The sequence below is a fragment of the Mesoplodon bidens genome (genome assembly GCF_964165515.1).
Source record: "Mesoplodon bidens genome assembly, chromosome: 10".
In the NCBI taxonomy this organism is placed as follows: domain Eukaryota; kingdom Metazoa; phylum Chordata; class Mammalia; order Artiodactyla; family Ziphiidae; genus Mesoplodon; species Mesoplodon bidens.
The window spans coordinates 63151990-63165136 of NC_138172.1; the positions used below are offsets into that span (position 1 = coordinate 63151990).

At 37.7% G+C, this 13147-nt stretch overlaps 1 protein-coding gene across 2 annotated transcripts in view; it reads left to right on the plus strand.

The window, feature by feature from the left end:
* COL21A1 (collagen type XXI alpha 1 chain) overlaps positions 1 to 13147 on the plus strand; it is a 189890-nt gene that overhangs the window by 101194 nt on the left and 75549 nt on the right. For both annotated transcript variants that reach the window (XM_081245126.1, XM_081245127.1), the window contains 2 exons: positions 5914 to 5967; positions 6059 to 6112. In XM_081245126.1, the coding sequence (XP_081101252.1) occupies positions 5914 to 5967; positions 6059 to 6112 (108 nt within the window). The remainder of the gene's footprint in view (positions 1 to 5913; positions 5968 to 6058; positions 6113 to 13147) is intronic.

The window sequence follows — 13147 nt, forward strand, 5'->3', positions numbered from 1 at the left end:
GGATTAGCTACTTCATTTTTCTTCAACACACCCCTTATGTAAATCTCATACATGGATCATCTCATACATGGATCTTTCCATGTTTATGTCATGCGTCTCTTAAATAGATTACATTATACTTTATATAGGTAGTATATACAACAATAATAATATGTGCATAATCATTACATGTATATGAATGCTATCTGTATATTTAATTAAATTAGTCAAGGAATTGTTTGGTGTCACATCTAGCACTTGTGATTTTAAAGGTCAATTCATGCCGACATTGTGTCTTCTTTTGATTGTAATCTATATGAATGCAGGGCTGTTTCTACTATTATTTTTAGAGCCCTAGGTACTGGTGACTGGTTGGACTCAATATTTATATATTTGCTTATTTATTTATTCTTTTATTCATCCACTCACATACTAGATATTTGGTGGGTGTTCTTCTAGGCTAAGGGAATATAGCAGTGAAGAAAACAGAAAAAATATCTTGCTGTTTTGAATATCACATTCCACTGGGGAGAGAGAGGTAATAAATTCATAATTATAAAATAATAAATACGTAAATAATATCAGATGGTGGAAAGTACTATGAAAAAAGATAGGACAGCAAGAGAGGGAATGAGGTTTAGCTATTGGTCATCGTCCTTTGAACGTAAAGCATAACTGTAGAGATTTAGGGTGGGAAATAAGAATTACTAAGAAGGTATCAGTTACCTTAAAAAGCTGTGCATTCTCCTTTTGAAATAAGCTTAGTATAACTTTAAGTGTAACCTCACTCAGGGAATGAGGCAGTTTAGCTAAGTTTAATTGCATCTGTGAATCTGAGAACAGAACCGTATCTGCAGAGATTATTTGTCAAAGGCAGGCAGTGTTTTCCTTTCATGTGCAAAGCTCAAGTCTGACTGTGTGAGCCCCTGATTGAGTGGCTTGGATAGAGATCAAAGTCTTTCATCAGACCCACAATGCTGTGTGCATAGCCTCCGTCCTCCCATTTTGGTCCTGTTTTGCAGGCTGCTTCTTCATGCTCTCCCTCTTCTTTCTTCTCCGTGGATGTGTCTCATCCCGTCACACCGCAGGACACGTTGAAGGGCTCCCTCTGCTGCACTGTGCTTCCTTGACTGTTCCTTTGAGCCTGTGTCTTCCGGAAGCTTCCCCTGACTGCTACCCTTTGACCCTTATGACATCACAGTTCTTTCTTAGATCTCAGCGCAGGTGAAATTTTACAGATATTCATGTGATCTATTACTCAAGTAATTTGAGCAATCAGTTAAAGCCTATAAACTCCTTGACTCATAGTTGGGTTAGGTGACAAACAAACTAGTTTCTATAGTAGATATACCTAGAAAGACAGATTTATGAATATTCTTAGAATTTAGTTGTGTAGAGTTATAAACTCTGCCAGTGCCTAGAGGAATCCACAGTGCACATTAAAAGTATACACTTAATTTTGGTTACCTAATTACCCTGGCTGGGTACATAAGAGACTCTGTTGGAACTCTGGGAAACATTGAAGAAAATTATGTAATAGTATAAAATTTAAATCACCTTCTTATATTTTAAAAAGGAGAGTGACATCCAGAGAGATTTCTCTAGATTTCATTCTCGTTTTTAAGTTTAGAATATTTAAAGGAAACCAATGACTCTATCCTCACTACTGAAACAAATCTGTACATTTAGATTGGCAGAATATTTTATGGTATGGTTAGAACTGGGTTCAGAAGAGATTGTGACCCTTGCACGTTTGATGATTTTATTTTCTTAATTTCCTTTTCAAAGCTATACATCTTTCCTAGAGCATCGGAACTCTGAATCATGGAAGAAAGTAAATTGATTCTGTATTCTTCAACCCTACAATTTGGCAGCGAGAATATTTTTTTCCTAAAAATGACTCATTTACAAAGAGACTTTGTGTAAACATGGAAAAGACTTACATACTCTCAGAAATCTTGCAATTGGGGGTAGGGTGGGTATCTGGGCCTGCTAATAATTTCGAAATGGCAAAATTAATGTTGAACAATTAGTTATTGACCAATTAGTTAGTCAATGATCATGTGAAAGTTACAGTTCTACAAGAAAAGACAGACACATATATTCAGAAAAAGAAAAACTCAGTTAAGCTATATAAAAAGCTTATCATTTTTCCTGTTTCAGGGCATTTTTCTTGTTTTAATGTACCCTGCTATGAGTCAACCAATGTTTTATTTTTTGCTCCTCTTGGAAAGTGTTCTGTGTTGTAATATTCCTCCCCATTAACCTTTATTTTCCTGATTTTTAGTCCAAAATTTGTTGTTCTGAATTTCATCCAGTTTCTTCTGGTGATTTGCCCTGGGATCTCCCAGCTTGAATGTGGTTTTGGTTTTTCTTTATTGTTGCTAATCACGCTTCCTCTAGCTTCTAAAATAATCATTGAATATCTTGGTACAGCTAAGTTTTCAAGAATGCATCTCATTGTACGTTAAGAAAACAACAACAAGCTGGTTCTTATAGTGTGGGAAGCATTGAGCATTCCTGTATTGCAGTTCTTCTAAAGACAAAGCAAACAGGGCCATTAAAAAATACACAGAGACCTTGTTCGCATGTTCAGCATTAGATGTGTATGCATTCTGAAGAAAGGTTGTCATGATGTGATGCCCAGCCATGCCATTCTTCATACTCTAACGGTGGCCATTAAGACTACGAAAGAACATTCTGCAGAAGTGTTCTCATGGCTTTGCACAATAGTCACTGAGTCTGAAGACAAGAAAGAAGCTCAGGAATAAAGACACAGACCTACTAGAGAATGGACTTGAGGATATGGGGAGGGGAAAGAGTAAGCTGTGACAAAGTGAGAGAGTGGCATGGACTTATATACACTACCAAACATAAAATAGATAGCTAGTGGGAAGCAGCTGCATAACACAGGGAGATCAGCTCGGTGCTTTGTGACCACCTAGAGGGGTGGGATAGGGAGGGAGGGAGGGAGGGAGGGAGATGCAAGAGGGAAGAGATATGGGAACATATGTATATGTATAACTGATTCACTTTGTTATAAAGCAGAAACTAACACACCACTGTAAAGCAATTATACTCCAATAAAGATGTAAAAAAAAAAAAAAAAAGCTCACCTTTACTGAGTTCCTTATGCCAGAGTTCTTCACCTGTGAGTCCATTTGTTTCTTTTCAGAAGCAAAGTGGGTATTATTATCCTAGTTTATGGTGAGAAACTGAGGCTTAGCTAGGCAAAATGACTTAGCCCAAGTCCCACAGAAAGTCAATGGAGGAGGAAAAATTCAGCCCCAGGTCTTTTCCAATTTCAAAATTCATTGCCTTTCCACTTCACTGTGTTGCCTCCCAGCATTTGGGAATGTGATGAGTCTGCCTGAGGTCATATTTTAAGTCAGAGGTGAGCTGGGAACATTGTTTGGGGCATCTCTGCATTGATTTACTCCATTAAAATATGATGTGTCCTCTCTAACAAATGCAACACGTTCATTGATTTCTTCTTAGAAGGGGAGAGATGGCATGGCAACTTTTGATCTTCTACAAAAGATTAACTTTCTGAAAAAAAGTAATAAAGCAGATATGACATTTGGCTTAACTTTTGGAAAAAAATGTGAAAGAAAATAATTGATTAAATGTGAACTTTGCTGATAACCAACCATTTTGATACATAGTAACTTTCTTTTGAGGAATTTTATGAACATTCCTTTCCTCTGGGTCTTCAGAATTCTAACCAATTTAAAACCAGTCTGGCAAATGGACTCCCTTGAATCCGATGAATTGTTCTAGAGTCCTAAGATTGGATGTGCCATGATGCATTTTCTGATAAGAATGTATTTTCACCTGCTCTATCAACTTACTAGTTATGCAACTTTTGGCAAGTTCTCAGTTTCCTCATCTGCAAATGGGGATAATGTAGAAACTACGTTAAAGGGTGGCTATGAGGATTAAGTGAATTAACATATGTGAAGTACATAGTCTGGAACATGATAAATACTATATAAGTCATTGTTACTATTATTTATTCCAGTTACAATAGCATGTTTCAAGTATGACAGACTATCCAGAGGGTGCACATGGGGTTTGAAGGATCTAAAGAACATCCTAGGAGGTGGCATTTATAAGTAACCTGGTTCTGTGTAGGCATCTGCTAGCAGTGACAGCTGAAATACAATTCTAGACCCATCTGATTCCAGAGTGAAGGAGATTCAGTGATAACTAGACTGGCAGAGATACCAGGCTGAACAAACTGTGTAGCTTGACTTTCTTCTTTCTCCTCACTGATCTTGAGAACGTGAGCCACGCAGTATTACTAACAGTTTCAATTTGCCACTGGAAGCAGCTCAAGCAAACGTGGTTCCTTGGGGAAAGAGAGTTTTTTCACACTTGCGTGCAGCATGGATAACTTGGAAGTGAATTCTTCCAACGTTTGATTAACAAAATATGTAGCAGATGCTCTGTTCAATGCTAGAGATATAGAAATAAATGATACCTGGTCCCTAATCTCAAGGGAGCATAATCCAGTGACACAGAGACAGTGCCAGCCCAGAGAGCAGATGATGAGTTTGAAAATTGCAGGTTGTTTTGTATGGAGTATGAAGAGGTTTGTTATGAGACTCGTTCACAGTGAAGTAAAATGTTTAAGGATGGGGCCAATGGACTCGAGAAATATTTGAGTTTGAGGAATACAGGAGAAAACATAATTCTGTGAACAACTGAATGGGGAAAGGCTGATGGTTGGCTATGGAAATTATATAGTCATCCTCATTCTGGGAGTAGCTGAGAGCATTTTATAAAATGAGAACTTCAAGTGCATATAAAAGGAGAAAAACAATAATCTAAGACTGATCTTTCTGGGACAACCATTAGTATTGCTATTATTGTTACTACAGCTAGCAAAGAATAGTAAGAGGAATATTTGAAAATGGGACTGGAAAAGCAGGGAATTCTGATGTTTCTGAAATTACAGCTAAAAATGTACTGACAATTGAGTAGGTGAATACAAAGATCCATGCAGACACCCATGAATAGCCACATGGAAATGAAGGTTTTAGATTCAAGAATGAAGATGTTATTGGAAACACTAATGAGATTTGTGTAAATAACTCTTGACAACAGAATACTGTACCCAAACAGTAAGATCCGAGGAAGATGGGATGTGAATAAGAGAGGTAAATGTTTGCAGGTGCCAAGTGGTCCAAGTCAACCCAACATTGACCCTGGTAAGCCTAGATAAATTTTGAGGGACTGCAAGTTTGTTTTGGAGTTTAGTTGCCGTGTTCTGAGTGAAGATTGAATACTTTGCCTCTGTCTGAAAAAGTTGTGCTGTTTTACCAAAGCTCCAGATTCTGGAGGGATGTGTAGGAAGAAGTGGAGATGAAAGTGACCTCAGCAGATGGCTCAGCCTTGGAAGGTGTGGGGACATGTCACAGCCGTGTTCGGGGGGTAAACTTTCTAAAGTGGGCAAACCAAAGGCTGTTATAGACTTACCTTGAAGAATAATATTCATCCAGGTGTAGTTTATTCCAGAGGTTAACTCGGATGGCCATAATCAGGTAATTTAAAAATGTATTACATTTGTTTAATCCTCCAATCCTAGATGTTTTTCTTTTGAATACATTGAATATGTTTCTAATGTGCAGAACATTTCTCCAGGAACTCTGAACATTGGCTCTCTATTTCCCTCCCAGAGCCTTCCTTTTAATCAAAGCATTTCTGGATAATTTTATTGAGCTAGAGATATTTCAGATCTTTTTTCCTAAAGACTGAAGGATGTGAATTCCTTATTAAGCATTTTGCCACTTTGTTATTTTGGTTTCTTAAACAATCACGAAGTGAAATCATAAGGTGTGAGAAATGTGAGAAGGAATGAATTCTGAAATGGAGGGCTGCTCTGTGTAAATATGATGAAATATTAATGAGTTCTTGTTTCATCTTCTTCAGGGATATCAGGGAATGTCAGGATCACCAGGTATTCCAGGATCCCCAGGAATACAAGTATGTGATCTGTATATACATATTTTAGAAATACCATTTCTAGTGAACCAAAACACATAACTAACAGAATTTTATTTTGTGGTTAATTTAGGGAGCACGAGGACTACCAGGTTATAAAGGAGAATTGGGGAGAGATGGAGAAAAGGTAAATACATACAAGCAAATGTGTGTTCAGTTGTTTTAGTGACTCAAAGACAAAGGATGCAATCTGTGATGACTCCCATTCAATAGTGTTCGTCTTGGTGAATTCCAAGATGTCAGCTCAGAAATGTGTCAGTGGCCGTTGGCTGATCAATCTCACAGGAGGCTCTTATCACTAGATCAAAGTGCTATCATTAGATGACCACTGTCAGATGGCACAGGTATTGGCATTGTCCTGGTACGATATTCCTTCTCTGTGATTAAGATCTGTAGGGACCTACCTTCTTAGAGGGAAGAGCATTATGTGAATAGAGTGTGTTCCCGTGTTAGCCACAGACAGCCATTTGTCCATCTCCACAGCAGAAATCTATCTCAGCCTTTCTGGACTTCTTTCTTTTGTAAGGATTCTGTGGGTACACAACATTTGTCTGATTTCCTTTTTTACAGCTTTGAGATTTGCTATGTTCTTTAAATATGTTCAATATTTTAGTACCTCCCCAGGGATCTAGTCCTGCATCCAGGTACCTGGTCCACATCCAAGATGCCCATTGGAATTTGCTCGAATCCCCATGATGATTTGTTAGCTTAATTCCTAAAGCACAGTCATATTTCTACGTTCTTTGAAGGCCTTCTGTTTGCTCTTGATAAAAACCTGTACTAATTTTCTAGCTCCAATACTTGCAAAATGATTGCCTTTTAAAAATAGTGTGCACAGCATTCACACTTGAGAAACACTGATCTGGACTCCGTCTATTTTATGTTTTTATGGTAGCTTATGCTGGTTACAGAAAATTGTAGCTGCTCTAGTACGATCTCTGGATGGACCCCTGGCAGATCTCATGATGGGTCTGCTGCTTTCAAACTGTTTGATCTTGGCACGTGACTTGATGTCTTTGAATCTTATTTTCTACATTGACTCAGTGGGGATTTCTTTTTAGATTTGTTGTAAGGATTAAATGCGATAATATATGAAAAATACTTAGTGTGGTCTCTGGTACAGGGTTTTCCTTAAATAAATGCCTGTTGTTTTGTTGTTCTGTTTTGCTTATCAAGGAGTGAGGTTGTGGTTGGAATGTCACATGGGGTGGGTTGGCATGTGTCATGGGCAAGAAATGTTAGAGCAAACAGAGGGTTAGTGTCTGGAAAAGAAACAGAGAAGATGGAATAGGTCAGGACAGCTCTATAATGTGGGGAGAGCCAGGGAAGTCAGAACAACAGCAATAATTGATAGAACTCTGGAAGAAGTGGTACAAAATCCTCTTGTCTCCTCAGTGGCCCTGGGCCTCTATGAATCTTTTTAGCCACTGGCAATCTCTGCCTATTTAAAATGATGGAGGTGCATCTTAAGAGGTGCTGGAGAGCAGGCCAGGCCCACAGGAATGGAGATGTCTTATATTTGTATGCTCTGGGGGTATCATGAGAGACCTCTGATCTCCTCTAGGGGAATGGGGGATTCCACTATGAAAGTGTGGATACCTGTTCCTAGGAGACCACATGCCAGGCACCTCACCCACATTCTAGTTTACAAGATTGTTGCTGTTTCTTTAACATTCTCACAAGTAGCCTGATTTGGGGATGTGGGGAATATATAAAAATATGCATGTATGAATAAGTGTATTTAGGAATGGATGGATGAATACATTTATTTGTTTTTGTGTTGACTTGGGTTTTAGAGACCCAAAATAAAAAGGAGGTTTTTTATTCATTTATCTTAAAAGAATTGGAGTAAAATACCTTATTTAAAAGTAAAGAGCAATAATCTATGAAATAGAAGCAGGCTCATAGACATAGAGAACAGACTTGTGGTTGCCAAGGGAGAGAGGGATGGATTGGGAGTTTGGGATTAGCAGATGCAAACTATTACATATAAGATGGATAAACAACAAGGTCCTACTGAATAGCACAGGGAGCTATATTCAATATCCTGTGATAGACCAAACTGAAAAGAATATGAAAAAGAATTATATATATATATAAAATCACTTTGACATACACCAGAAACTAACACAACATTGTAAATCAACTATACTTCAATAAAACAAAAATTTTTTAAAAGAACAATACTTCTATTAGTCACATCTTAAGGTAACTGCTCTATTGTTTTGGGTCATTGCACTGTGTTTAAAATAGAAGTGGGTAACTTTTACAAAGCCACACATTCTATTAAAGATGATAAGATGAATAAGATGTATGTTTATGTAAAGTTCTTTATTTTCAGACCAGTAGTGATTTCATTCAGTGTTGTTTTCTGAAGTTCGTTGTTTGGGTGTCAGCCCTGATTGGCACGGTCATTGTGGGCCTAAAATCACCATGTGCTGCCTCTAAATTCCCTCCTTACATTCCTTCTGGCTGCAGGGATTTCTTTATTTAGAGCTACAATAATTTAGTGAGTTAGTTAAAGGCGTTTCCTTGGGTGTTCCTCTGGAATACAATTTGTTAACTTTCAGAAATGGGAAGGTTGAAAACATACCCTGGAGATGGCCTTGACTTGTGATCGCTCAGGGCATTTTTTCCAGACATCACCCATGGTCTTTAGGGGATTGTTCCACACGGTAATGTTCTCTATTAGGATAGTTTCCCAGAATAATTTCCATTTTGTGGATTTCCACTGAAATTCCCATAGGAGTTTCCACTTAAGATAATTAAAATTATATGCACTTTCTTGCTGACTATAACCTTTGTTCCTCACATATCAGAAAATAGAATGTGTATAGATTTTGCATGTTTTTTTTCCCCTGAATTTACAAAATTGAAAGGACCCTTTATCCACCAAATTGTCTTCAATTGGTAACTCATTTTATAACATGCTTTAAAGATATTCCTTGGACTCTAAGAAATACTTTAAGTACTTCAAAGAACTTCCTCAGCTTTAAGGAAACCTAATATATTTAAATCGTGTGGAGAAATATACTTTGTTAAAACTTACGTTAAGCTGGGTTGGTTTTTATGGGTTTTATGGGTTTTCTAATTGAGTATTTCTAATTGGTTATATGGGTTTTGTAACTGAGTATGAAACTTTCTATGGCAATGCAATTCTGGAGACACAGGAAGTATTAATAATTTTTTTAATCTAGCCAGATTTGTACCAACTCATCACTTGGCTTCTCTGGGTTTAAGAAATAAAATATATTAATTCTATCTAAGGTATCCTTATAGAACCAATTATACATTTTGTTTAGTTTCTTCATTAGAGTGTTAAACATTTGAATTGTCCTTTCAAGATCTCACTGTCCCGTTGCTCTCAGCATCCAGAACAGAGTATCATGTAATGAGCGAGCCTTTCTTACATGAATAAACCCCATTATCTGCACTTTGAAAGGCAAAAGCTGAAGTGATGTTATAGCGATATCTATTACATAGTTGGTCATAATCAAGGAACTCCAATATATACGTTGAGAGAACAGTAATAAAGGACCAAGCTGAAAAGTGTTATTAGGGAATAATATGTAAAAAATTTAACATGCTAGTGGCTTTATTTCTTGCAGAGTTCCTGAAGACAAAAAAAAGTTTAAAAAATTAAAACAAAGCCAGTAATGACAAAGAGGGAGAAATAGAACTAACTTAGGAAAGTGGCCATCTTTCTCTTATTTCTCGAATAGGGAGAGTAATCTACCCATGTAGCTTTCTGATAGCACCATGACCCAAACACGGGGTTATGTGTGTGTGTTTTGCAGGATGGTGAGGCTTAATGCAGTGACAGGTTCCAGGCTGTTCCCCAATTTCAGACTGCTTAACCTTCCTAGTCATACTTCTTAATCTCTTTAAACCTGGTTTCCCAAATCTAGAAAGTGGGACTATAAGTATTTCTTCATAGCCTTTCTGTAAAGACTAAATAAAATCATGCATGTACCTGGCCAAAATTAAACACGGTAAGTTAGTGATGATGATGATGGCGATTTGTAAATGTTTCCAAAAATATCTTTAGCTTATCCCTTATTGTTTCTCACAGTGTTGAAGTGCCCCTTATGAAGCAATCAGACAGGAATTCCCTAAACCTCTTCCCAACCCACTTAACCTCTTTGCTGTGTGTGTACCTATATTCTACCCTCTCTTCTGTTAATATGGATGAACTGTCCATGTATAATGTCCAGCCCTCCTCTGTGCTCTGGGTCTCATCCTTCTCCATTACTTTGTGTTATTCATTAGCCCCTCTGTACTGTGTTAGTAGTTTTTTCTTTCTTTTAAAAAAATTATTTTATTCCTGTGCTAAAGACGCAGACGTAGAGAATGGACTTGAGGACACGGGGAGGGGGAAGGGTAAGCTGGGATGAAGTGAGAGAGTGGCATGGACATATATACCCTACCAATGTAAAATAGATAGCTAGTGGGAAGCAGCCGCATAGCACAGGGAGATCAGCTCGGTGCTTTGTGAGCACCTAGAAGGGTGGGATAGGGAGGGTGGGAGGGAGACACAAGAGGGAGGAGATATGGGGATATATGTATATGTATAGCTGATTCACTTTGTTATACAGAAGAAACTAACACACAATTGTAAAGCAATTATACTCCAATAAAGATGTTAAAAAATTTATTTTATTGAAATATAGTTGATTTACAATGTTGTGTTAATTTTTGCTGTACAGCAAAGTGACTCAGTTATACACACACACATACATATATATATATACATACATACAGTCTTTCTCATATTCTTTTCCATTATGATTTATCACAATGTATTCAATATAGTTCCCTATGCTCTACAGTAGGACCTTGTTGTTTATCCATTCTCTGCATAATAGTTTGCATCTGCTAATCCCAAACTCCCAATGCCTTCCTGCCCCACCCACTTTGGCAACCACAAGTCTGCTCTCTATGTCTGTGAGTCTGTTTCTGTTTCATAGATAAGTTCATTTGTGTCATATTTTAGATTCCACATATAAGTTATATCATATGATATCTGTCTTTCTCTTTCTTACTTCACTTAGTATGATCATCTCTAGTGCTGCTGCAGATGGCATTATTTCATTCTTTTTTATGGCTAAGTAGTATTCCATTGTATATGTACCATATCTTCCTCTCCTCCCTTGAGATTTTTATGGTAATATTATTAAATATAAATGTATATGAGTTTAAATGTATGTGTCAAATGTATATACATATTTGTGATAAGCATAGCAATAATTGATATATTGGTATAATTAATGGTATAATTCACATAATAAATAATAAAATATTATTAAATACATATCTACACACTCTTTTTTTCTAATAAATATTTTGTTTCATCTGAATCTGGAGAAATTGTGAAATTGTTACAAGCAGGGATTTTTCAGAAAACTTTCCCTCCTTCTTATGCAAGGAGTGGTACCACATTTTCCTTCTTTCCTACTTCCTTTCCTCAGAGGCTTTTCTTCCAAAGCAGCAGGGCCTCCCAAAATGTTCTCTAAAGTCAGGCTTGGTTGAGCATCCCTCCGTCTGTCCATGTGGTGCTGACCTGTGTATGCTCAGGTTTTCACTACTTCTGTGAATGTTTTTGCAAAGTTTTGATTGTTTTCTGATCTTTCAGCCTCTTTTCTTTTAGGGCCCTATAATGGATTCAGCATCTCAGTTTATGGTGATGAACCATTCCTTCTATGTCCTGCCTCATTTCTTGGATGCTCGGCTGCTTTCTGTCCTGTTTCCTTTTTCTCTACTGGCATCATTAGGAAACTTACAACTTTTATTGAATTTTTACAGGATGCTTCATCTTGGTTCTAAACTCTTATTTCTCGTCTTCATTTTGGGTGTGCTCTGTTTTATGGTCATGGATAAACTGTGGCAGGGACCGTATATTAGGAGCTTAGGAATCTACTTTATTCCTAGACCTGAGTAGTCCAAAGGTGATGCCCAAACCCAAGGGGAAGGCCCATCACACGTTAGAGAGGGAACATTTTAGTAGATTTAAACACTTCCCAGGAAATCATTATTTGTTCTGGTCCTGTGTGACACTTAGTGGTTTTTAACTGAGAAGAGAAGGAACAGGAAGATGTGTAAGGCTTTTGACATGTTGGGTGCTGAAGGTGTTTCCTGTTGTGTGTACGTTTTTCTGTTTTATTTTTAGACATGTCTTGTGTGGATATTATCCACATACACTGCCTATCACATGCCATCCTCACAAAAAGTCCTATGAGGTTAGTAGAGTAAGTCATGCTCTGCCCGTTTTACACTAATTGTAAAGTAAATGAACCCTACTGTACAGTTTCGAAACTGAGAAATGAGGAACTTCAATCATCTGCTTGAAGTTACTCAAGGATCAGGAGTTGAAATAAAATGTCTGGATCTCAGTCTGGCTTTCTTTTCTTTTCTTTTCACCATATTTTTCTGCTTTGGCCAAAATTGTTTTTAACAGTGTGATTTCTTCCTCTTTTGCTCTATGCCTGCATCATGAGAAGGCCCAATGCCTGTGAGCAGCTGAGGAGGGGGATGAGGAGGAGGGGGAGGGAAGGGGGAGGGAAGAGGGAGAGGAGGGGGAGGAGAGGGGGGAAGAAGGCGGAGGAGGAGGGGAGGAAGGAGGAGGTTGGCTAGATGAGTGATGGTTTGCACTGATTGTGCCATGATAGTGGATTCATGGTCTTACTTTTGCATGTGTACCTGTGAGATGTTTCCTCCATGTCTCAAAAATACAGGCTTTAAGAAAGAAAGAAAAAACTCTCTCAAGGGAGGAGTGATAGTTCCCTGTAGATTGTAGATCATCAAACTTTTAAACTGCAAAATCTTTGCAGTGAAAGTCTTTGGGGCATGTAGTCCCATACATATGTATGAATTATATGCAGTGCTACTGAATAAAGGATCATGTGCATTCAAAACACAGACACACTGAGAAATTTTGAAAGAATGAGATTTTTAAAATATTAGTTTTCATATTCTCTTGCTACTCAAATAAATAATCTTGATGTAACTTTGGAGATTGAGACTCTAGATCAACCTGTGAGATTGGCAGGCTCATCAAAGGCTTGTTATCAGTCAGGAAGCTTCGAGGCGACCTGGGGAAAATGGAACCAACTTACTGCAATCCTTGGATTCTCTTTGATTCTAATCTCTTGTAAACTCAGTGGGA